Source organism: Lepus europaeus, chromosome 15 (assembly GCF_033115175.1).
Source record: "Lepus europaeus isolate LE1 chromosome 15, mLepTim1.pri, whole genome shotgun sequence".
Lineage (NCBI taxonomy): Eukaryota > Metazoa > Chordata > Mammalia > Lagomorpha > Leporidae > Lepus > Lepus europaeus.
In genome coordinates, this window is record NC_084841.1 from 15,216,804 (window position 1) to 15,242,735 (window position 25,932).

Consider the following 25,932-nt stretch of genomic DNA (forward strand, 5'->3'; position numbering starts at 1 on the left):
GTTTTTGCTCTGAAACTTCACTTTTCAAAGCTCATAAAATGATCTCACACATATATAAAATATTGTTATGTGTATATATTAGTAGAACTGCTTATAAACTAAACTTCAAAAAGTACAGAAGTACAAGGTTATCATTAGACAGAATTATTTAATACTTAATTTGAATTAGGAGGCATATTGTCAACTATTATTTCAAAACATGCAAGACATTCGGACTCTCACAACAACACCCAGATAGGAGAGCTGTGGTGTCCAGGCACATGGCTTGTCTTTCTGTCACCTCTCTCCTTTGCTATAACTTGCAGTGTTTATTTAGCTTGTTCTGCACATAATTTACAGTAGTTGTGTTAATCCTAATAAGCAGATCTAGATTTCTTCCTTCATTGGGCATTAACAATTTATAAAATACCATAACAGCTTTTGAAAATAAATTGAGACACTGTCGACCTCTAAATGAGCTTTGAAGATAAAGGAAAGGGAAAAAAAAAAGATGGAGAAATAATTGCAATAGGGGTCTTCTGAGAAATGTCATCATTGAAATATCCTTAGGGAAATGCGGTGGAAATGTGGGGTAAGATTCAACTCAACTGAATTGTACTTGGATTTCATGGATTAATCAGCATTATTTTTCTTACTGTTTTCCAGTTTCTTTATTGGCTCCAACATAAGTTAACATAACATATCGTGAGGTCATTATGAAGATGATTAGGGTAATTCATACTTGGCAATAAAGGAACTATTAATTAAAAAGAGACTGAAAATAGGACTATCATATACCTTGAAGAGATTTCTGCTTCTTAAAATGCATGACCCAAGAGACAGAAAATGAAAGTAAAATCTCTGTATTCTGAACCTTGTCCAATACCTTCAAAAGTAGTACTGCACTCCATTTTGTGCAGGAGAGACCAGTACTTTTTATAATTTAACTCCTCGGATGGTGTTCAACTTTAAATCTGTTTTTTAACCAGTAGCTCTGGGCTTCAAGTTCTTTGAAATGCTGCTCTTCTTAAAATGTCTGCACTGAAAATGAATTTTCTCCTCTTTTTGATTTCAGTTCCAATTGTTCCTGGAGAGAGGGAAAGAAAAACTCACAAGAGCACGGTGAGCAGAAGCAGCTTAATGAGGAGCCACTGTAGGTGGTGGGGGGCTGAGAAGAGGTTAAAACTAACAAAGAGACCAGGGCAATTTCTCCCATTGCACTTTGCCTGGGGAAACCCTTGTTAACTTTTCTTGTGGCAAAGTAATCAATTGACAATGCATTTGACGCAGAAACCTAGTATTTCATCATGTCTATTGTTAAGAAACAAACACTGTTCACTGTTAAAGGTGATAAAGAGAAATTGGAAAACTTCTCTTCAAAAAGCATTTTTTGCAGATTTAGTTCAACTGGAGAAACCGCAAATAAGAGCAGTGACTCTATATTGTGGAGTAAAAAGTAAGGACAAACACAGAGCTGCTTTCACATAATGAAATACATGATAGAGAGCTGACAGAATATGCAACTATTCAACTCCAGTTTGTAACTCCATTTTTAAAAAGTACATAAATAAGCCGGTTCCACAGCTCACTAGGCTAATCCTCTGCCTGTGGCGCCAGCACCCCAGGTTCTAGTCCCGGTTGGGGCACCAGATTCTGACCTGGTTGCTCCTCTTCCAGTCCAGCTCTCTGCTGTGGCCCGGGAAGGCAGTGGAGGATGGCCCAGGTCCTTGGGCCCTGCACCCGCATGGGAGACCAGGAGGAAGCACCTGGCTCCTGGCTTCGGATCAGTGCAGCACCAGCCATAGAGGCCATTTAGGGGGTGAACCAACAGAAAAGGAAGACCTTTCTCTGTGTCTCTCTCTCTCACTGTCCACTCTGCCTGTCAAAATAAATAAATAAAGTACATAAGTGAAAAAGTATATTGTGTACATAACTGAATAAAAGCCACACAGATGACAGAATTGCAACCATGGTTAGTTTCTGTGTATTTGTGTATGAGTGGCTGTGCATGGTGTCTCTTAGAACAAATGAGTTGAATGCAAATGGGTTTGCAGTGAGCCAGGCAGCACTTGCCAATGCATATTTTAGTTGATACATTTATTGAACTTAACATTCTTTGTTCACAGTCATCCTAATCTTCCATGCATAAAACATCATCTCTCTAACCTCTAGGTAACTGATATGGGAAATCCATAGGGCCCTAGATTCATAATGACACCACACACTGATTTTTCCTTTTTACCAGAACAAACAGGACTAGTAAATCACCAATATTGACACAGATGTGTTGAACTTCTGCCCTCAGCATTCTCGCTTCTGCCTGGCATCAGTAACACTGAAAATGATTAGAACAATGAGTTGCTAAAACAAGATTTTAACTCATAATCTTTCAGGGCTTGACTGGAATTCATTTCTACTTCTTATTGCAAGAGGCCATCTTAGTAATTTTGGTAACTTTTCATTTATAGACCTCCTTAACCATAGGGGCTATATTCCAGACACCTGGTGGATGCCTGAAATTGCTGCTAGTCCTGAGCTCTGTAAATGCAATATTATTATGGTGGAGTTTAATTTATACATTAGGCAAGTAAGATATTAATGACAGACACTAATATAAAAATACAACAATTATGATAGTATATTCATAATAAAAGTTACTTAAAAGTTATGAATTATTTAGTTCTGGAATTTCCCTTTAATATTTTCAAGCTTCAGTCCAACACAGGTAACTGAAACTATGGGAAATGAAATAGGACTAAGGGGAAAGGAGCTACTCTTTTACAATAACTCTGTAAATGGTATGTGATGAGTGGTTGGGTTTACTGAAAGATCTTATTTGTCACATGGTGTAAAGTTTAATATATTTGAGCAATCAAACGTACAATGTACACTAAATTTAAATTGGATCATTTATGAAAAACTCATAATAGTTTTTGAAAAATGAAATGAGACAAAGTTGACCTATGAATAAGCATTAAAAGCCACTCAAAGCACTGGAAGATGATGTCCAGGTTATGTCATTTGAGAAATATTGCATTTGAAATTCAGAGAGCAGAACGTTTTTGGTGGTCCCATTTATATCTGTCTCAGTGAGGAGGTGGAGACGACTGTCAATCAGGTTGGAGTGATCTGAGGAACGAACAGGAGGAGAGTGCACAGCATCCTCCCAAGAGGCTTTCCATCAAAGGAGAGGAGACAGTGGGATCAGAGTGAGGCCCACGATTCAATGGGATCTGCGAGATTTTCTGCTTTTGTAGTTTTGAGAAGGGAGGGAAGAGCCCAAGGATCATGGAATTTAAGGAAATGAGGGAGCCATTCACAAGGAAGTAGAGAGGATAGGAAACAGAGCAGAAGCCCTTCAGTCTAAAATCAAGATATGGGCAGCTCCACAAAAATAGAGAATAGGCTAGACTAGCTGCTGACGAAAACTACTGGGATGGGACTGATGAGAGGATAATTCTTTATTGGCAGAGTGGCAGTGAGAGTACACAAGATAGAGACACAGAGTCTCCTCCAACAGAGGAGAAAGCTTGCAGGATCTACACTGCTGGTACCTGATCCACTGGTAAGAGGATGTAAGGAATAACAGAGGATCATATAGAAGAGAAGAAAGATTCATCTGCAACCAAGTCAGAGATGATAAATCATCTATCACAGGTCTTATATAACACCCCCTGTAATATGTCAGTATAAACAGGAAAATGTATGTAGGCCTCCTGACGATGAGTGGGATCCCAGAACAATTAACTTCTTTCCCGATCCTTTACAGAAATGGCTCAGGTTGAAGTGTGAATTTAGATTTTGGTTTAGAAACTCTGTGTAGTACTACTATTTTATTGTTTAAAGAATTACATAGAGAAAGGGAGGGGGAAGAATATTAGATAATAGAGGAATCTCTTTCTCTCTCTCTAGAGTGCTCTACAAATATAATTCTTTTAATCAAATATATTCAAAGAAATAAAATTGATGATTTTAAGTTTTGGCAATGTTATTTGTATATGATACACTTCAGAGATGAAAGCATTAAGGGAAGATGGTGGTGTAGATTTTTTTTTTTCTTTTCTAGGTAAAATAAATCAGAAACATCTTTCCGTATCTAAACAAGTTCCATTTAAGAATGGTGTACGCAATTCTAAAATTTCACTAACTACTTAAATAACTCATGCAAAAAGCCAGTTTACTGAATTGAGTCATACCATTTAAATTGTCTACTGCTCACCACATCAGTGTACTTCCTTAATGTTTATCATGGTACCCCTGCCTCCATTTTGTTATTTTTAGCTCTAAACTTCATGGATGCCATGCTAATTTTCCTTGCACAGAGTAACACGAAGCATGTTGCAAACACTGAGATGAATTCAACATTCCTGAAAATCAGCAAAATATCTAATATCAGTATGTATGTTGCATTTTTCAATACAGAATGTAAAACCTAGGCTTACCAAGACTAACGTACAGAAATGTATTTTTTTTTAAGTTTTATTTTTATTTATTTGAAAGGGAGAGTTACAGAAAGGGAGAGACAGAGCAAGGAGACTTTCCATCTGCTGGTTCACTCCCCAAATGGCTACAATGGCCTAGCCCAGAAGTTCTTTTGGGTCTTCCATGTGGGAGCAGGGACCCAAGCACTTGGGGCATCTTCCATCACTTTCCCAGGTACATTAATTGGATCAGAAATATAACAGCCAGGTTTTAAACCAGCACTCATTCTTTCTGAAACAAGCTTCTTCCTATATGTTCTGATGTAGTCAGAGAGAGAGAGAGAGAGAGAGAACTTTTAGAAGTTTCCATTCCTTACAAAAACATTATGTAGTTTCCATTTTTGCAGTTTAACATAATGTAAGATTTACTTAGATAGATTTTTTTTAAGATTTAATTATTTATTTGAAAGTTACACAGAGTTACACAGAGAGAGAAGGAGAGGCAGAGTGAGAGAGAGGTTTTCCATGGCTTTACCTGCTACACCAAAGCGCTGGTCCCTTTTAAAAAAATTTTTTTTTTAAAGAGTTACAGAGAGTGAGAGATGAAGAAAGAGAAATCTCCCATCCACTGGTTCATTCCCAAGATTGCTGCAATGGCCATCAGGGGGCCAGGCCAAAGCCAAGAGCCAGGAGCTTCTCCTAGGCCCCCCAGGGTGGATAGCAGCCACATAAGCACTTGGGCTGGTTTTCCCAGCTATTAGCAGGGAGATGGATGGGAAGAGGAACAGCAGGGACACAAACTGGTGCCAATATGGGATGTCAGTGTCACAGGCAGTGACTTTATCCACTACGCCACAACACTGGCCGCTTGTATAGACTTCAAGATAAGAGGTAACAAAATATTTATTTAATACTTGTTCTTCGTTAAATAGAAGTACAAACAAATTACTTTCTCAAGTTTTAAATTTCTCAATTATAAAATGGTAAGATCAAACTCAACATTTTTATAATTATTATATTAAATATAAAAAGTGTTAGGAAAAGGCTATAAAAAGTCAAATGAAATGATGACCATTTCACTCATATACAGTAAATTTTAAAATCATCACCCTACTGCACTAGGGTATTTTTAATTATTGAATGTTTTATTTAGTGGAGCACTAAGCATTTGACTAAAATGTAAATTAAAAATATGTTATCTCAAAAACTAAGAAAGGAAGAGACAGGAGGGATGTATGGGGTGCAGAAGTGAAGAAGGCAGGAAGAATGGGAATATCATTCTATTCTTAGAATTGTATCTTGAACTACAATGAATGTGTTCTGTTCATATTAATATCACATTAACATGAAAACAATAAAGTATCAGATGGTATGAAAAATGAAAAAGTGCTAAAACCATTGTTAAACATCTAACACTATTCCACCTACTAAAGCACATGTGGAATGAATAATTCATCTCAGTCTCTAAAGCAAAGTATATGAAACCAAACCGTCAAGCAAACATGCAGCAGACAACAAATTTAAAACAAGTAGTGAAACACAAAAATATGTATCAAAACAAAATGGTAGGCCGGCGCCGCGGCTCAATAAGCTAATCTTCCGCCTGCGGCACCGGCACACCAGCTTCTAGTCCCGGTTGGGGCGCCGGATTCTGTCCCGGTAACCCCTCTTCCAGGCCAGCTCTCTGCTGTGGCCCGGGAAGGCAGTGGAGGATGGCCCAGGTCCTTGGGCCCTGCTCCTGCATGGGAGACCTGGGGAAGCACCTGTCTCCTGGCTTCGGATCAGCACGGTGCGCTGGCCGCAGTGGCCACTGGGGGGTGAACCAACGGAAAAAGGAAGACCTTTCTCTCTCTCTCTCTCTCTCTCTCTCTCTCTGTCTCTCTCTCTCACTGTACACTCTGCCTGTCAAAAAAAAAAAAAAAGGCATATTCCAGAAGTAGTGTACAAAGAAAGAGAAGGTACAAGGGGGTATTAGCTTGTGAGAATCAGGCACTCAAATGAGAATCTGAGTAGCAGAAAACAGAAGGTAGGAAACAGTCATCCTCTAGTAAATTTAAAGTTCTCTCATTTCTCTGAAGACAAGGATGGCACAGAAAGTGTGCACTGGGCACATGTGGTCTTCAGTGGTTACAGAATAGAGACAGATAGATGAGAAATAAACCTTTGTTCATTAAACACCTATTTGGATTTCCTGTCAGATAATGTCAGAGACCAGCAACCCAGGGGATCTTTTAATAGGAGGTATTTAAACCCATTCATTTGGTTGAACACCAATAATACAGTGAGGTTATGGTTGATTCCCTGTTACTGCTAAAACATAGATGTTGAGGACAACTGTATTCATGGTTGCAGAAGCTAAGTGTGCTCAAAGGGAATCCAGAGATTAAAGAGAAGACCAATGTGGTAAGCAGAATCCAGGATGGCCACCAGTAACGCTCACCTGGCTTTCTTAGTTCTGATGGCTCCTCTCCCCTTGAGGGTGGGATGAACTAACTTGCTAGTTTCCCACCAATATAATAGAACAGAATTGATGTCATGTCCTTCTGAGGTATAATGATAGCAAATTTGATTTTCACGGTGGTTGCTCTCTTCCCCTTTCTTCTGTATTGTCTTTTTCTCAAGGAAACTGGCTGCCATGCTGTGGGGTAGGATAATAGGAATGCTTGCAGCCAGACAATAAAATAGCCCTGTGCCAATGCCCAGCTGATTGGAAATTGAAGGCAGTCAACAACCATGAACTTAGAAGTAGATAATGTCTCTCCCCTCCAATTGCGTTTATAAAATTTATTTATTAAAAAGACAGAGTGACAGAAAAAGAGAAAGAAGTAGAGAGAAAGATCTTCCATCTACTGGTTCACTCCCCAAATGGCCATAATAGCTGAGGCTGGGCCAGCTGAAGCCAGGAGAAGAATGCTGTCGCCCTACCATCCTGACAGTGTGGACCCCGCAGGACAAGCCCACAAATAACATTTGTTAGAAATTCACAGTAAAATTGAGTTTATGTGACATTACATTAATCTGTATTCAGATTCGGTTCATGATATATCTCTCAAAGACTTTGTTCACAAAAATAGTCATTTGGATTATAGATTAAGATTCTGGATGACATATACAGCACAGGACACTTCAGACCTACTAATTGAAAAATGAGTCTCTTTCTTTAATCATTCAGGTTTACAAGTCATTAAAGTTTGAATTCGCTATCAGTCTTGTTCACTTTTCAATTTTAATGCCCACAAACCACAGAGAGTAAAAATCAGAATACTACCCAGGACTCAACCCAGGAAGCAGCTCAGAGATTCTGTCATAGATAATTCTGTTTTGCTTCCTTCCTTCATATGCAATCAGGACTAGAAATCAGACAGAATAAAAATAAATAACCATGACATAGGTGCTAAGATTCTATTAAAAGAAGCAAGCCAGCCTGGAAGCCAGTGGGATTACTATATAAAGAGGGTGTAAATGAGGTTCTTTAACATAAAAAGGAAATTGAAAAAAGACTAAATAGATTTTTTCTCAATTACCTTGCCTGAGGAAAATGTCAGGGAAATTCTTACACTTGGATCATTCCTTGAAATGGGCAATTAGCAATATTATACTGACTGGTGACATGCTTTTGTCAGTGATTTATATTTTAATATGGATGAATCATTTATGTACTTAGAATGTCCCAAATGCTCTTATTAAGCCATCAAGTCTTTTTGGAAAATGTGAAATTCATATTATCTGGTACTTGCTATCAGGTTTTACAAGTCAAAGAGATTCATTTAGGTTGTTTTTATTCCATCTCTGAGAGGTGAATGCCACAAATGATGGAATCTTATTTCAAGATGAAAAGGTAGTTCAAGAGGATTGGTGAATGTCATTTCACTTAGAAATTACCAAAAATGTCTTCCTTTATCATGAACAATGGGATTTTTCTTGCCTCTCCAGTTATTCAATTCACATAGGATATTTTCTTTCTTATTGGTAAACAGAAATAAATGTCATTTTTTTTTCTTTAGTTTCCTAAATATTCTTTTTAGAAGTCCTATTAGTTTTTAAGCTTTGCAGGAAAATCACAAATTAGAGTTGTGATAAAAACTATCATTGCTACCGATGGCAAATATGTAGCATATACTTCCATTGGGAGAATTTTCAATGGGTCTCTTGCATTTCTCTCTGTTGAAGAGGTGTTGACAGTTTTTGTTCTGTTTATTTCCAGAATGCTTGTATGGAACACAACCTTGGAACAAGTATATAGTGTCTCCTTTCTGAAAGAGAGGGTATACACTAGATTCCGCAACAGGAAATGATGGTCCCCCCAGGCAGGTGCTGGGCAGGCTTTCTCATTTACTGGATATGATTGTGATTTTCTAAACGTTGGGTCCCTCATCTGTGACCTAATCTGACTGTACCTACACACCAATTCACAGAGCTGGCCCATATCATCTACAAGGGAATTGGAGTTAGGAGTAAGAGAACATGATGTGAATATGAAACTTGTGCCAACATCTATGAGAACATCTGGGTCACAGCTGTGGCACAGAAGGTTAAGCCACTGCCTGCAATACTGGTATCCCATATGAATGCCAGTTCAAGTCCAGGCTGCTCCACTGTCGATCCAGCTCCCTGCTAATTCACCTGAGAGAGCAGTGAAAGATGGCCCAAGTACTTGGGCTCCTGCCATCCATGTATGGCGTACCAGGCTTCTGGCTTTGGCCTGGCCCATCCCCAGTTATAGCAGCCTTCTGGGGAGTGAATCAGCTGACGGAAGATCTCTTTATCTCTCCCTCTCTCTGGAACTCTGCCTTTCAGATCAATGAATAATTTAAAAAAAATAGTCTCTGCTGAAAAGTGTCTTTTATTTTCTACTATCCCTATGATACTGTGGGACACCCACTTATTAGATTGCAAGGAGGATAAAATCCAAACCCTCCACATTATTTTTATGGTTTCTTCCTTTGAAGACCTGTGCTGCATATTTCTTATATGTCTCCATCTATATATTCTGAGTTACAGTTTATAATAGGCAGCATTAGGGTTCAGTTTTCTATTTTTCACCACAATATCATGAGTTGAATATCCATTATCAAACAAATGAAATTACTGAGAACTCAAAGTTTCTCTCTCTCCTGAAAACTTGTCATTTTGTTATACAAAAAGTTTCATAGCATTTTATATGTGGAAAATAATTTTACATAAATTATCTAATTTAATTTTCTCAGAAACCCTAAGGAATATTATCACACATGCTTCTGATAGGAAAACAATAAGACTCAAAAACACAATAACAACATAGCCAGGGGCACAGTGTTAATAAACGGTATCTTCTCTCACTCAGAACCTTGCATAACATCCAGCTGTTTTATTTTTGTTTCCTGTGTACAATTCCAAGCTTTTGTGTTATGTATATGAGTAAAGTGTCTAACATATGCCACTGTAAAAGGATTCCTGAGACCGAGACTATATACAGGATATTTTGGAATTATTTAGCACTATTGTAAAAAATATATATTTCAGTGAATGGCATTGCTACGATTTAAAGAAATTCTCCTAAATAATAATCAGATTTATGTCAGAGTTTCAAAAAGTTCGTGGAAAACTCAAATTATCTTTCAGTTTAATTTTTTCCATGAACTTTTGGAAACATCCTCATATAGTAGTACAATAACATTTAATGTATTTTGAAAGAAATAACCAAGATGATACATAAAAAACATTATACAGAATAAAGAGCAGCAAATTAGCACCTAGACAAAAGAAAGAAGAAACGGGATGTTTATTACATAGAAGGACTATGATAAACCCTTTCATACATTACTTTGATTCTAGTACTCCATTTGTATCTTTGAGGAAACTGAACGTGGCCATTTTTGGCTCCAAGTGACATTGTGGGGTGATGGTACTTTCATATTGCTCTCACTGATTCTGTCATAAAATGGTCCTTTTGTCTTATTAGTATGAACACGGTGGAAATGTGGGGGACAGAACTACAGAGTCAAGATTTCCTTTTTGAAAAATGTACTCAAAAGTTTTTTTTTTCCCTTAACATCCAGTATTTTTGACCCAATAATAATACAAAAGTTGGCAGTGACATTCACACTTACCTCTGGTTGCTGTCGTCTATAGCAGTCCAGTTCTCCAGTAAGCATCTTTGGAGTCGAACTGGACTCAGACAACTCCTTCTCCACCCGGACGCCCCCTGCCCGCTCTCCCAGGCCCCGCCCACCTTTGGCCCCGCCCCCTCCGACGCCGTCACCCGGGAAACCAGCTGAGCTCACCGCCAGCCTGAGCCTGGCTCATGGCAGCCGCGGAGAAATCAGTCTTGGGGCCATTGGTGGGGGCCGTAGACCAGGGGACCAGCTCCACGCGCTTTTTGGTTTTTAATTCCCAAACAGCGGAACTCCTTAGTCATCACCAGGTAGAAATAAAGCAAGAATTTCCAAGAGAAGGATGGGTGGAACAAGACCCTAAGGAAATTCTACAGTCTGTCTACGAGTGTATAGAGAAAACATGTGAGAAGCTCGGGCGGCTCAGTATTGATGTCTCCAACATCAAGGCTATTGGTGTCAGCAACCAGAGGGAAACCACTGTCGTCTGGGACAAGTTAACTGGAGAGCCCCTCTACAATGCTGTGGTGTGGCTTGATCTGAGGACCCAGTCTACTGTCGAGGCTCTCAGGAAGAGAACTCCAGGAAATAACAACTTTGTCAAGTCCAAGACAGGCCTTCCACTTAGTACTTACTTCAGCGCAATGAAACTCCGTTGGCTCCTGGACAATGTAAGGAGAGTTCAAAAGGCTGTGGAAGACAATAGAGCTCTTTTCGGGACCATCGATTCATGGCTTATCTGGAGTTTGACAGGAGGAGTCAACGGGGGTGTTCACTGTACTGATGTCACCAATGCAAGTAGGACGATGCTTTTCAACATTCATTCTTTGGCATGGGATAAAGAGCTCTGTGAGTTTTTTGAAATTCCAATGGAAATTCTTCCAGATGCCCGGAGTTCTTCTGAGATCTATGGTCTCATGAAAGCTGGGTCCTTGGAAGGTGTGCCAATATCTGGGTGTTTGGGGGACCAGTCGGCTGCACTGGTGGGGCAGATGTGCTTCCGGGATGGTCAAGCCAAAAACACCTATGGAACAGGATGTTTCTTACTGTGTAACACAGGCCGCAAGTGTGTGTTTTCTGAGCATGGCCTTCTGACCACAGTGGCTTACAAGCTTGGTAGAGACAAACCAGTGTACTATGCATTAGAAGGTTCTGTAGCTATAGCTGGTGCTGTTATTCAATGGCTAAAAGACAATCTTGGAATCATTAAGTGCTCAGAAGAAATTGAACAACTTGCTAAAGAAGTAGGTACATCTTATGGCTGCTACTTAGTCCCAGCATTTTCAGGGTTATATGCACCTTATTGGGAGCCCAGTGCAAGAGGGATAATCTGTGGACTCACCCAGTTCACCAACAAATGCCATATTGCGTTTGCTGCATTAGAAGCCGTTTGTTTCCAAACCCGAGAGATTCTGGATGCCATGAATCGTGACTGTGGAATCCCACTCAGTCACTTGCAGGTCGATGGAGGAATGACCAGCAACAAAATTCTGATGCAGCTGCAAGCAAACATTCTGTCTATTCCAGTAGTCAAACCCTCCATGCCCGAAACAACTGCCCTGGGAGCGGCCATGGCAGCAGGGGCTGCAGAAGGAGTTGGTGTTTGGAGTCTTGAACCGGAGGATTTATCAGCTGTAACGACGGAGAGGTTTGAACCTCAGATCAATGCTGAGGAAAGTGAAGTTCATTATTCTATGTGGAAGAAGGCAGTGATGAAATCAATGGGTTGGGTGACGATGCAGTCGCCAGCATGTGGTGACCCTAGTATTTTCTGTAGTCTGTCCTTGAGTTTTTTTATACTGACTAGCATGGTAATGTTAATTGGAGCAAGGTACATCGCAGGTATCCCATAAATAATAGAACTCAGGGATTCTCAAGACAGGAGCTTTTCATGTAATGATTGAAAATTCAGTGATTCTGTCGAATGTGATGACACTGTTAATAGACTGATTTTATTTATAAGCTGCTTGCTGCACATAGATCAGTGGCTTGAAATAAAATGCAGCCGAAAGAGTACTGTGGAAACATTTTGTGAGTTTTTTTTTTTTTAACATAAACAGTTAACAATGGGTCAGCCACCTGTGGGGCTAACCATTTTCATTGCCAGACATGCTGCCATATTCCCTCTAGGCACTAGAGGGGACTCCAGTTTGTTCATTGGATTCTTTCATCAAACATAATCAAATGCTAGTAGACCTGGATTTGACTCTGTATTGCAAAGGCTCCATGATGGGAGGATTTATCTGCAAAAATTGAATGACTTTAATATACTCGCCCCAAAGTCTTCCCTTTTATAGATAAGGAGACCAGTACATCTTCTTTGAGTGTGTAAAAGGAAACCTCTACTAAATTATTAAAATGGAAATTTTGTAAAACAAGTACAAACCAAACCCTGAAACTAATAGGCCAGAAATAATAAGACTCAAAGCAGATATATGTGAAATTGAAACAAAAAACTTGCATAAAATGAACAAAATTAAAACTATTTTTAAAGGTAAACAAAATAGATACTCTTTTAGCCAGACTAACAAAGAAAAAAGAAAAAAATTCGAATATATAAAATTAGAGAGGAGAAAGAAGATATTTCAACTGATACCACAGAAATATAAAGGATCATGAGAAACTACTTTGAACAACTATATGCTAGCAAATTGAAAGTCTTGAAGAAATAGGTAAGTTCCTGGATACATATAACCTAATAAGATTAAACATATAGATGATGTAAATAGACATATAGCAAGTAACAAAATGGAGTTAAATGTAATTAAAAGTTTCCTGTAAAAGCAAAGTCTAGGATCTGACATCTTCACCACTCAATTCTGAAAAAGAATTTTAAGAGGGACTAGCTTAAATACTTTTCAAACTATTTCAAAGTATTGAAAATGGAATTCAACAAAACTCATTTTAGGAGGCCAACATTTCCCTGTTACCAAAACCAGACAGAACACCAAATGAAAACTACAGACCAATATGCTTGGTAAAAATAGATGCTTTGATTTTCAACAAAATATTAGCAACTGAATACCATATTTCATCAAAAAGTTTATGCCTAATGATCAAGTTGAATTTTCTCAGAGGTGCAAGAGTAGTTCAACATTTGCAAATCAATAAATGTCATAAATCACATCAACAGAAGGAAAAACAAAAGACACATGGTCATCTTAATAGAGACAGAGAAAGCATTTGCTGACATTCAACAACCCTTTATGACAAAAACCCTCAACAAATTAGGTATGGAAGGGATATACTTCAAAATGTTAAAGGTTGTTTATAACATACCAGATGGCAATATCATACTGAATGGGGAAAAATTGGAAGCATTTCTCCTAAAATCTGGAACAAGACATGGATGTCCACTTTCACCACTGTTATATAATATTGGAAGCATCAGCAAGAGAAATTAGAGAACAGAAAGAAATAAAGGGAATCAAAAATGGAAAGAAATTAAAATATCCATGTTTGCATATGACAAGATTTTGTGTATGTATAAACCTAAATGCTTCACTGAAACAGCAGTTAGAACCAATAAACAGACTAAATAATGTTGTAGATACAGATCAGCGTATAAAAATATCAATATTTTTAATTTATTTTTAATTTTTTTTTTTATTTTTGACAGACAGAGTTAGTGAGAGAGAGAGACAGAGAGAAAGGTCTTCCTTCCATTGGTTCACCCCCAAATGACCGCCACGGCCAGTGCACTGCGCTGATCCGAAGCCAGGAGCCAGGTGCTTCCTCCTGGTCTCCCATGCGGGTGCAGAGCCCAAGGACTTGGGCCATCCTCCACTGCTTTCCCGGGGCACAGCAGAGAGCTGGACTGGAAGAGGAGCAACTGGGACAGAATCCGGCCCCCCAACAGGGACTAGAACCCAGGGTGCTGGCACCGCAGGCGGAGGATTAGCCTAGTGAGGTGCGGTGCTGGCCAATATCAGCATTTTTATACATCCAAAATGGTCTTGCTTAAATAGAAATAAAGAAAGCCATTTGATAATAACTACAAAATTTTTAATATTTCAGAAGTGTGAGATCTCTACAAGAAAAAGTATAAAACATTGATGAAAGAACCCATCGAAGACACACACAAATAGAAATTACCTGTTCATGGATTGGAAAAATTAATATCATTAAAACGTCTATGTTAATTAAACTAATCTATAGCTTCAATGCAACCTCTGTCAAAATACCAATGACTTATTTTATAAAACGAGGAAAAAATTCTAAAATTCTCATGAAACTAAGAGACCCGAAATAATCAAACTAATCCTGAGGAAAAAGAAAATCAAATAAAGATGGAGATATTGCAATTCTTGATTTCAAAGTAAACTATAAAGTTGTAGTTAGAACAGAATGGGGGTACTGATATGTAGTGCAGTTGGTAAAGCTGCTGCCTATGATGCTGACATCTCATATTGGAACCAATTCGTGTCCTGTCTGCTCCACTTCCAATCTAGCTCCCCTCTAATGTGCCTGGGAAAGCAACGGAGAATGGCTCAATTGTTGGCCCGTGTCCCTATGTGAGAAACTTGGAAGAAACTCTTGGCTCCTAGTTTTGGAACAGACCAGCTCCAATGGATGGAAGATCTCTCTCTCTCTTTTTTTTCTCTCTCTCTCTCTCTCTGTAACTCTGTCTTTCAAACAGATAAATAAATCTTTAAAAGAAAACATAATGGTTCTGGCAAAACAAAATCAAAAGCAACAAACCCTGGCACAAAGGTCAATGCAGCAGAGTAGAGCGTCCAGAAAATACACCATATACATACAATCTAACATCCAGGTTTTTGACAAAAGTGTCAGAAACATCCATTGAAATAGTGATTGTAGTCAACAAATAAGGCTGATAAAACTAGACCTAAACATGTAGAAGAATAAAAATAGAGCCCTATCTCTCGTATACAAAATCAACTTGGGGCCAGTGCTGTGGCACAGTGGGTTAAAGTCCCAGCCTTCAGTGTTGGCTTCCCATATGGGCACCTGTTAAAGTCCTGGCTGCTCCCCTTCCAATCCAGCTCTCTGCTATGGCCTGGGAAAGCAGTAGAAGTTGGCCCAACTCCTTGGGCCCCTGCACCCACGTGGGAGACCCGGAAGGAGCTCTTGGCTCTTGGCTTCGGATCAGCGCAGTTCTGGCCATTGCAGTCATTTGGGGAGTGGAAGACTTCTCTCTCTCTCTCTGGCTCTACCGCTCTCTGTAACTCTCTTTCAAATAAATAAAATAAGTCTTTAAAAAACAAATGAACAAAAAATATCAACTTAAAATGGATCAGAGACCTAAATGGAAACCCTGAAACTACACAAAATTATAAAATTGCTAGAGGAAAACACAGGAGAAACATTTCAAGGCATTGATATAAGCAACAATTTCTTGGAAAACACCCCAAAAGCACACACAAAAAAAGCAAAAATAAACAAAGGAGATTACATCAAACTCAGAAGCTTTTTGCAACAGCATGAAAACACAAACCAAGAATGATAAAATTATTTGTGTGGTACTTATCCAACAAAATTAAAAGAATTAATATCCAGAATACATCAGGTCTCATAAAACTCAACAAGATAAAAACAGGAAATTCAGCTTAAGAAATGGACAAAGTACGTAGAAAGACAATTCTCACAAGAAGAAATACAAATAATCAACAAGTACATGAAAAAGGAAGTTCAATGTCAGTAGCCATTAGTGAAATGCAAATCAAAACCATAATTAGAGAACACTATCGAGAATTGCTATTATCCAAATGACAGAAAGTAAGAAACGCTGGTGAAGATATGGAGAAATGGCCACTGTCATATAATGTTGGTGGAAAAGTAAATTAGTGCAGCCACTGTGGAAAACACATGGAGATTTCTTAGAATAACCAGAAGTAATACCATTATACTATCCAGCAGTTGTAATGTGGAGTGGACATGAGATATGAATGCATTGTTTCAGGGAGATATCCACCAAATCATGTTAGTTGCAGCACTGTTCACAAAAGCCAATTTATGATTCAACCAAGATGTCCATTATGAGAAGACTGGATAAAGAAAATGTGGAATAAATATATATATATACATACACACACAATGGACTACTATTTACTCTTAAAAATGAACTCCTGTTTATTGCAACAAAGTAAATGGAATTGGACATCAGACAAACAAAAAATTGTTTTTAAAAATATATTTATCTGTTTATTTGAAAAGCAGAGTGACAGAAAGTGGAGGGGAGAGAACGATAATGCTTTCATTAATTGGTTAACTTTCTGAATGTATGCAACAGGAAGGTCTGGTTCAGACAGAAGCCAGGAGCTGGAAACTTCACCATGGTCGCCACATGGGTGGCAGGAGCCCAAGAACATGATGTTAGGTACATTATCAGGAAGCTGAATCTGAAGTTGAGCAGCCAGGACATGAACTGCACTCCAATAAATGATAAATGATGCTGATATTGTGACTGGCAGCTTAACCCAATGCACCACACAATACTGGTCCACAAACTTTAAACTATACTGAAAAAAAAGTGAAAATTAAAATAAGTAATAACTTAGAATTTAAAATAGTTTTTTTTTTAAATTTTTTCCAGTGTTGGCAATCTATGAAATTCCCTTTTTGTATATTTGCCAGTAGCTGACTACTCTATACAGGCTACTGTAGGTGCATTTTTATTCTTGAACTAGGCCCTTTTAATGTTTAATGATTCCAAAGTATTTTTTTTTTTAAGGGAAAGGGTTTATTGGGGAAAACCCAGCAATCCAGAGGGAAGGGGCAAAGAAGAAAAAAGAGAGAGGAGAGTGTAAGAGAGAGAGAGACAGAGAGGAGAGGAGCTAGGGAGGAGAGAAGAGAGAGAACAGAGAGGAGCCGAGAGAGAGAGAGAGCGAGAGAGAGAGAGGAGAGAGGGGAGTGAGAGAGGAGCGAGAGTGAGAGAGAGAAGAGACAAAAGACAGTGTGAGCAGGAGAGAGCCATGTGTTCAGGAACTGGTCCTTTTAAAACTTTGCCGGAGGGTGGGCAGGGGAGCAGGAGCGAATCCCATTAGGATGAGGGTGGAGCTTGACACCAGTGGTTGGGCAATGGTGGCAGGGGCTAGAACCTAGGATGGTGTCAGGGTGCAGATTGCACCATAGATAAGACTGTGCTATTTTCCTAACATCCCCCCCTTTTGTTTTTTATAAAGCAGGCATTGTATGGGATTACATCGGTCCAAAAGTCCAGGAGGGGAGAAGGGGCGATGGTCTGTCTTCTATAGCTGCTTCCTGCTGACATGGGGTGACAAGGTTCTCTTCACTGGCATGAGGCGATGTCTCAAGCCGCTGTTTCCTGGGTGCGGAGCCGAGTATATCCCTGTAGTAGCATTTGGTTGACCTCCGGGTTGCTGAAGACTTTAATTTGTTCCATTATCACCTGCTGTAAACACTTAAACAGACACTGTAGTATACAAGTTAGGGTGAGAATAACAACCAATGATCCTAAGAGTGGCATTAACCAGGTAATGAGAGGGTTTCATAGAGGAGAGGAAATGAGGGGGGTCTCTGGTCCCTTGTGAGGACAGTTTGATGGACATGATTTAAAGCTGATCCCAGCCAAGACTGGGAGAAAAGCCACTCAACTTTTGCAAGTACAGGGGTTTGTAGAGAAATTCTGAACAATCATACAACATTAAGTAGGGGAGAGGACCATCAGTACACACAGGTTGGGAGTAGAGCCATTGATGTTAAGAGTAGAGGCTATGATTACAAAGGAATGAGACCCAAGTGGGCTAGACAGGTTCTAGAACAAAGGACAGAGTCATTATTAGAGGACCCAAGAAAGGTGCTGTCTAAGCCACGAATAAGTTCTCCAATTCAGAGGCAAATAGAAACTGACAGAAGGGACTTGATAATAATCTGGTGGGCTTTAAGGCCTTGTAAGTTAAGAGGCCCAGACCTATCTGTCTCTTCACATAGGGTGCATCCTAAGGGAGGTGTGAACCTCCTTGGTAAGGAACCCTGTTGACTTCCATTACCTAGCTGGCCTGGGAGGAGAGTTGGCCAGGTAAAGGCAGGTGGCATCTTCTGCCTGTAATGTTGCTGACCCTACTTTGCTTCCCCCTCAGCAGCAGTGGTTACCTTGGAAGCTGGGGCAAGTGAAGAGATTTTCAGCTTGGAGCCAGCAAGATCTGTGGCTCTGACCTGAAGTCCTTCGACTCCAGGGCAGTTTCACTTCCTGTGATCCAACTCTTGGCTGGCAGAGCTGCCAGGGCTCTTTATAAGCCGACTTCTGCAGAAGCCCAGGCTCAAAAGTATGTCCTAAAACTTTCGATTTTTCCATTCAGCTGAATCTTTCTATTTTTTTCCATTGAGATTTATGCACTCACTGTATCTCAATCTGTGAATATTAAATGTTATAGAGCTAAAGCAAACATTCTTTTAAAATTCATATTTGATTTTTTCATGTCTAAGATGGTTTTCTCTTAAGATCGCACATGACCAATCTTCATATTTATAATACTTTATTTTTCCATAGAATTACTGGTCTCAGTTGCCCCATTCTAGCTCCCTGTACCTTGTTTTGACCTTAAGACCCACTTGATAAGTAATATCAACTCTCTCAGGTCTGGACTATGATTATTAATTCTAATGTAACATGAAGAGCACTTATTTATTGAACATTTATTCCTCAAGACAGCAAGCACTTCATGAAGTTTCTAATACAAAGATCTTATAAATAAATCATTTTTGTTATTTTCCATATGAGACAAAAGAAGCTCAGAGAAGTGAAATAATATAACCAAGTTCAATTGCTTGTCATTAGAATCAAGATTTGAACTCACATTTTTTCTTTATTCCAAATCTAATTCTTACTTATAGTAACCTTACTGATATACTTATTTTCCATAGTTTTATTCATAAATATTTTATTTTCTGTATGAAGATTCTGTACTCTGAATTTTTTTGGTTATTGCTTTTTAAAAAGTATAATAGCCTATTTTCCTAAAAATTTGAAAATATTTAAAAATCAACATAAAAAGTAGATGCTTTGATGGTTTTAAAAGAAATTGTGTTTATTTTCTTATATGTTTTATTTGAGTGGTGGTGGAGGAGGGGCACTCCCATATCTGCTGGTTCACTTCTCAAATGCCTACAACTGCCCCTTGGTAGAATCAAAGCCCAGAATCATTTCAGGTCTTCCATATGGAGGGCAAGTATCCCACTATTTGAGTCCCAACCTATTATGTACCAGGGTGCACATTACCAGGATGCTGGAATCAGGAACAGAGCCATGACTCAAACTCAGGCACTCCAATAGGGGATGCAGGTGTCACAGTTGGCATCTTAACTGCTAGGCCAAGTGTCCACCCCTGGTTTGGTGATTTTAATTGTCAGACAATTACTTCTTCTCTGAACAATTTTTTTTATTATTATTATTTTAAGTATCATTTACTTATTTTGAAAATCTGAGTTACAGAGAAAGAGGAAGAGACAGAGATCTTTAATCCATATTTTCACTTCCCAAATGGCTGCCATGGCCATTGCTGGGCCAGGCCAAAGCCAGTAGCCAGCAGCTTTATCCGGACCTCCTTCATGGGTGGCAGGGGCCCAGTTACTTCAGCCAACTTCGTCTGCTTTTCTCAGGCCATTAGCAGGAAGCTGGATCAGAAGTGGAGTAGCCAGGACAAGCATTGGCATTCATATGAGATGCCAACATTGCAGGCAGCGGTGCTACTCACTATGCCACAACACCGGCCTCCTGAACAGTTTTTAAAAGCTTTAGGTTTAGCTTTATTGAAAATAAAAATAAGTTGTATTTCTAATATCATTATTATTATGATATTTTGAGGATCCAAAGTTATTTAAGCATATCTAATCCACTTTTAACTGCTTAATACTTTATGGCCAAAACCCTATTAGCAATAACAATATTACTTTTAGCACTTTTTTTTTTTTTGGTCTTTGTCTCTAGGATCAAGCATTTATTCTGTACACATTCAGCATAAATTTTTAAATAGAAGCATCTCTAAAAGAAAATCATGAATCTGGGCTATCAAGAATAATTCTTCAACAAATCAGAAAAGAGATGAGAACAGGTAAAACATGGAATAAGACCCCCTCTCCCACCACTGGCTGTGTTTTCAAGTTGGACATTATAGACAAAACTGAGTTACTAGCATTCACCCTTATTTCAAGATTCTTTTCTTGCCAACTATGGCAGTTTAAATTAATCACTCCTATCAGCTCCTTTCTATTACAAACTACAATTTTGGGAATCAAATATGTGGATTTCATTTCTGTTTTCTGCTAGGTGATTGTGCCAATATTATGTTTTTTCTTTTGTAATGAAATAACAACAGATGATTCTATTTATACCTCTTGATGATTTGCGATTTATTTAACTTCTGGAGAGACAAATGTGTAAAAAGTCTTCATTCAATCATCTTCTAAATGCTTAAACAAATATATTTGCAGAAAATTTGCAGACTTGCATTCCATTGTGGCTTTTATCTCTCAATATTCCATTTTATATAAATCTAATAATGATCAATAAGTACAAGTAAGAACAACATAAAACATTGCTGGTACTCTCTTTAACATAGTCATTTAGAGGTTCAACCTATTGTTTTTGCTCATGGAGTCAATTCAAAATTATTTGCTGAGGAAATCTTTTATATCTGCTGATAAGCACTCCCATGGCCCATTCTGTGATATGGTTGAATAGCAGTCTACTCAGAGAGAAGTAATGGTTCGACCTTTCAACTCTCATAAGAGGATTCAGTCATTCATGCAACAAATATTTATTGAGTGCCAGCCATATGCCAAACATACCCTTCAGGTTACTTAGATTATTATCAGTGAGTAAAAAGACAAAAATATATATTTGCCCTGGTGAAGCAAATCGGTAAGGCTGCAGAAAGTTAAAAGAAAGCACTGGATCTGCACTTAGTTTGCAACTCAAAATACTCATCTCCAAACATTTCTGAATGCCTATATCTTCAAAAACACAATATACTTATCAAAAGCACTGCAAAAAGAAATCATATTTGTGTTGGTGTTGTAGGGCTGCCATGACAAAATACCACAAGCTGGGCTCTTCTAACAGTTTCAGTTTTGAAAGTTGTAAATCCAAGTTCAAGGTGTCAGTGGAGTTGGGTTCTTTGTAGAAATAGCCCCTTCATCTGCCCACAAAGTGGGTGTCCCTTCATAAAATCCTTGTGTATGTGTAATTATCTCTGTCCAAATTCCCCATTTTTTATAAAGGGATTGGTCATACTGAATTAAGATCCACCCCAATGACATGTTAACTTGACTTATTACATCTGCAATGACTCTACATCAAAATAAATTCATATTATGAAGTACTGAGTTATAACTTCAACATATGGATTTTAGGCCAACACAATTCAACATGTAACCAAGTTTATGGAATAATGCCTAGGTAAAGATTACATGAAACTGTCAGGCCTGGGTAATTGAACTATAAGTTGTTATCGCTTGTCCTTCTCACCCCAACAATGGAAACAAATCTACCCAGCAAATGTTTTAATTCTATGGCATTATTATACACTGAAGGATTTGAGGAAAAAGTTAAAAATTCTCAATTTTACAACAAGGATGTTACGGGTCAATTGCTAGTTATACAATAGTGTCTAATTAGGTACATAGGACGATTCATTAAAGACACACTTTACAGGTGTCTGCTTTAAGAATATTTGTGCTCTCAAGAAAAATATTAATTGATATTTTCTACATGTAGGAAATGTGATTCACATAATGGACAGTAAGTTTGTTATTTGTCTTCTGTAAACTATAATCACGTAATTAATTTGAGCTCTTTTACGAAAGTATATTGACTGTGAGCTAACATTTTTAGCTTTATTCTATTATGTCTGCTTTCATTGATCTCTCTTTGTTCAACTATTTGTTATTTTGCAATAGTGTGCGCATTTCGCATGATGTTTTAGCTCTTTCTGGAAACAAATGGAGTTTATGAACCATGTAAGTTCTCTAAACTGAATTAAACATATAAGCATACATTACATAAAATTATATCATATAATTGAAGATATATTAGAGTGTCATCAAATATTTAAATTCAGTAAACATGTAAGTAGAAACACTTTTCCAATTGTACATTGTGTTCATGTTATTGTGTGACTTTTTTTCTATTTTAATTGTGTTTTCAGTTGCATTCATAGAATGTTCTGTTCTTCTTCGTGAATGTTTTTTTTAAGCCAGATGAATCTTTTGTTCAGAACTGTAGTAAGTAATTATTTCTGTCCTTTTCCATGAAGAACATAAGAGACACATTTTAAAAAGTATCTGCATCACTCAGTGTTATTTATCCAATACTTTCCCTACTCTTCCTTAATATCATGTGAGACTGATGAGATGGATTTGTCTATCACTCCTTATCTTTAAAGATGTGACTCAGAAGTTTTCAAATGAAACATCATAGGTTATTCCGCAGACAAGTGCCAACAAGGACACTGCAGATATAAAAATGATATGATATGCAGCTTCTGTATCAGATTTTAAATATATCCAACAAAACTCAAATATAATGTAAATATAGCTACTTAGATGCACATTAAAATATATCATAACCTAAAAATGTTCCAACAATTATGACAACCCAAAATTCATCTTTTAACTTTTTATAATACAAAAGTAAGATACATCTTCATGCTCACTGTAAAAATAAGAAAAATATAGATGTGTCTAGAGTGAAAAATTTAGGAAATACTAAGAAGCTTTTGTTTCTCTCCTCTTTTTTTTTGATTTTTTTTGGACAGGCAGAGTAGATAGAGAGAGAGACCCAGAGAAAGGTCTTCCTTTTTCTGTTGGTTCGCCCCCCAGTGGCCGCTGCAGCCAGCGCACTATGGCGGGCGCACCGCGCTGATCTGAAGCCAGGAGCCAGGTGCTCCCTCCTGATCTCCCATTGGGTGCAGGGCCCAAGCACTTGGGCCATCCTCCTCAGCCTTCCCGGGCCACAGCAGAGACCTGGACTGGAAGAGAAGCAACCGGGACAGAATCCGGCGCCCTAACCGGGACTAGAACCCAGTGTGCCAGCGCCACAGGCAGAGGATTAGCCTATTGAGCCACGGCGCTGACCTCTCTCCTCTATTTTTAATGTCTCAGTATTTGAATGCTTTATGTGTGAATGTCTACTTGAAAACACATTTTTTTGTAATACAAAAACTACAGCATTTTCAATGAGCAACATGCTGTGCTGATGATAATTCCATTTCAATGTATTTTTCATAGGTTCTGGAATTTTATATTTTCAATCAAAATGTCAAATAAGATACTAATCATGATTATCAAGGTAAGAATGTTAGTGGCTTTTACTTCAAGATCTCAAAACAATATTATTCCAAGTGTTTAATTAGAATAATTAAGCAAATTTCAAAACTAAAATTGTTTCAATTTGCCTTTGGTTTTCTATTTTTCACCTTTAGATTTGATCTAACTTAGTTTTTGTCTGCAAATATTTGATTTTTGCTCACTTTTTGACATCCCACTTCCCCTTTCTCTTACGATCTTTTCTGATTTATTTTTAGACTACTAGGATTTCCCTCTTCTCTATTATTTTCTTCATAAAATGAGGAAATACATTTTCTTTCTTTTGATTCTATGGGTTAAGAAAATACCATTAGTAGTATTTTATTAAAACTTCTTGAGTACTACGCTTAGATAATAGAAATGCAATAAACTAGGATAGTATATTCAGAAAAACTGCAAAAAAAAAAAAAAATTCAAGATCTCCCATAGAAAAAAAGGAAAAATGAAACATAGCAAAACAGGGGCAGGCATTTAGCTCTGTGGTTGTCACTGCTGGGGACAACCACCTCACCCATCAGAGTGCCTGTTTTGAGTCCCAGTTACTCTTCCATTCCATCTTCTGGGGCATCCTGGAGGGCAGCTGGTTATGAGTCAAGTGTAGTTTTCTTGCTACACATATGGTAGCACTGATTGCAGTTCCAGGCTCCTTTCTTCAGCCAGGCCTAGCCAGGCCTAGCCAGGCCTAGCCAGGCTATTGGGGCCAGCAGAAAGAACTGTGCTCACTCGTGGGCTCTCTCTCACTTGCTCTCTCTTTGTATTTCCTTCTCTGTCTCTTTGTCTTTCAAATAAAATGACAATGAACAAATTAAAAATTAAAAAAAAAAAAACAATGAAACAACCCCACAAAAGCACAAAATGAAGAAAAGGAGAAAGATAGGGAGAATCTTTGCTCGTTTTATATTTCTCTCTTGCCTCTCCATCTCCATCCCTTAGGTAAGGCAAGATCTCGGCAGGAATTTTCAGGTAAGGTTAAACATCTGTCTCCTACTATTGATAGACCATTGAAGGAATGTCCTCAAATGCATTAGATGTGTTTTTATACTAATTACAACTAGTCACTCCACTTTCCAAATAAGAAAACAAGTTCAGAAGTGTAGACAGCTACCTCTAATTCTACGTTGAGTGGGAAATCAGATATTCAAAGCAGTTGTCTTTCTTCAGAAAGGCAGAATTTAAAAACTTCATCATCTCAATGGATTCAGAAAAAGTATTTGATAAAAACTTAAGTTAGGTACAGAAAGAATGTTACACAACAAAGACCATATATGGAAAAACATTATTCTGAAAGGAGAAAAGTTGAAAACTTTTTTTCTAGGATCTGGAACAAGAGTTGCACTATTCTTATTTAACATAATAATAGAAGCCTTAGCCAGAGAAATTAAGTAAGAGAAAGGAATAAAAGATATCCAAATAGAAAAGGAAAAACAAATTATTCTTGTTTGCGGGTGACACAGTTTTACGTAGATAAAACGTAAAAAACACTGATGAAGAAATTCAGTAATTCAGTTGCAGGAAACAAAATCAATATACAATAAACAATACAGTTTTTATGTACCAATAATGGACTTGGTGAGAATGAAGAAAGCAATGCCATTCACAATAGCCACAACATAAATTTCTTAGGAATAAATTTAATTTCTGGAATATATGCAAAATCAAATGAATGTATCAAAGTGATAGCTGTCCTTTTTTTTTTTTTAAATGAAATACTATTCACAATAGCCAAGACATGGAATCAACCTAAGTGCCCATCAGCATGTGAATGGATAAAGATGTGGTATATATACACAAATGGAATTTTATTCAGTCACAAAATAAGGAAACTCTGGCATTTGAGGCAAAATGGATGGCTGTGGTGGATATTATGTTAAGTAAAATAAACTAACAAAAAGGATAAATATATGTTCTTACTCATATGTGAGAGCTAAGAAATTGATTTCAGATAACAGAGTAGAATACTGATGACTAGAGGCTAGAAAAAATAGGGTGGATTAAGTGAGAGGTTGGATGGAAAAATATCAGTTGACTGGAGGTTCATCTTCTAGTGTTCCACAGCACAGTAGGATGACTATAGTTTGCGACAGAAGTATATATTTTATTTAAGAACTAGAAAAGGGGAGTTTGGCAGCTCCATATACACACAAAAAAATTAT

General features: G+C 38.0%; 1 protein-coding gene across 1 annotated transcript; it reads left to right on the forward strand.

The window, feature by feature from the left end:
• The first annotated feature begins 10,683 nt into the window (after positions 1 to 10,683).
• Positions 10,684 to 12,345, forward strand: LOC133774424 (glycerol kinase-like). Its single transcript, XM_062212095.1, has one exon. It carries the CDS (start codon positions 10,684 to 10,686, stop codon positions 12,343 to 12,345), a length of 1,662 nt encoding a protein of 553 aa, XP_062068079.1.
• The last annotated feature ends 13,587 nt before the right edge of the window (positions 12,346 to 25,932 follow it).

Bases quoted from the DNA above. Each gene is read 5' to 3' on its own strand.
- LOC133774424 (XM_062212095.1), top strand. From the start codon at position 10,684: ATGGCAGCCGCGGAGAAATCAGTCTTGGGGCCATTGGTGGGGGCCGTA.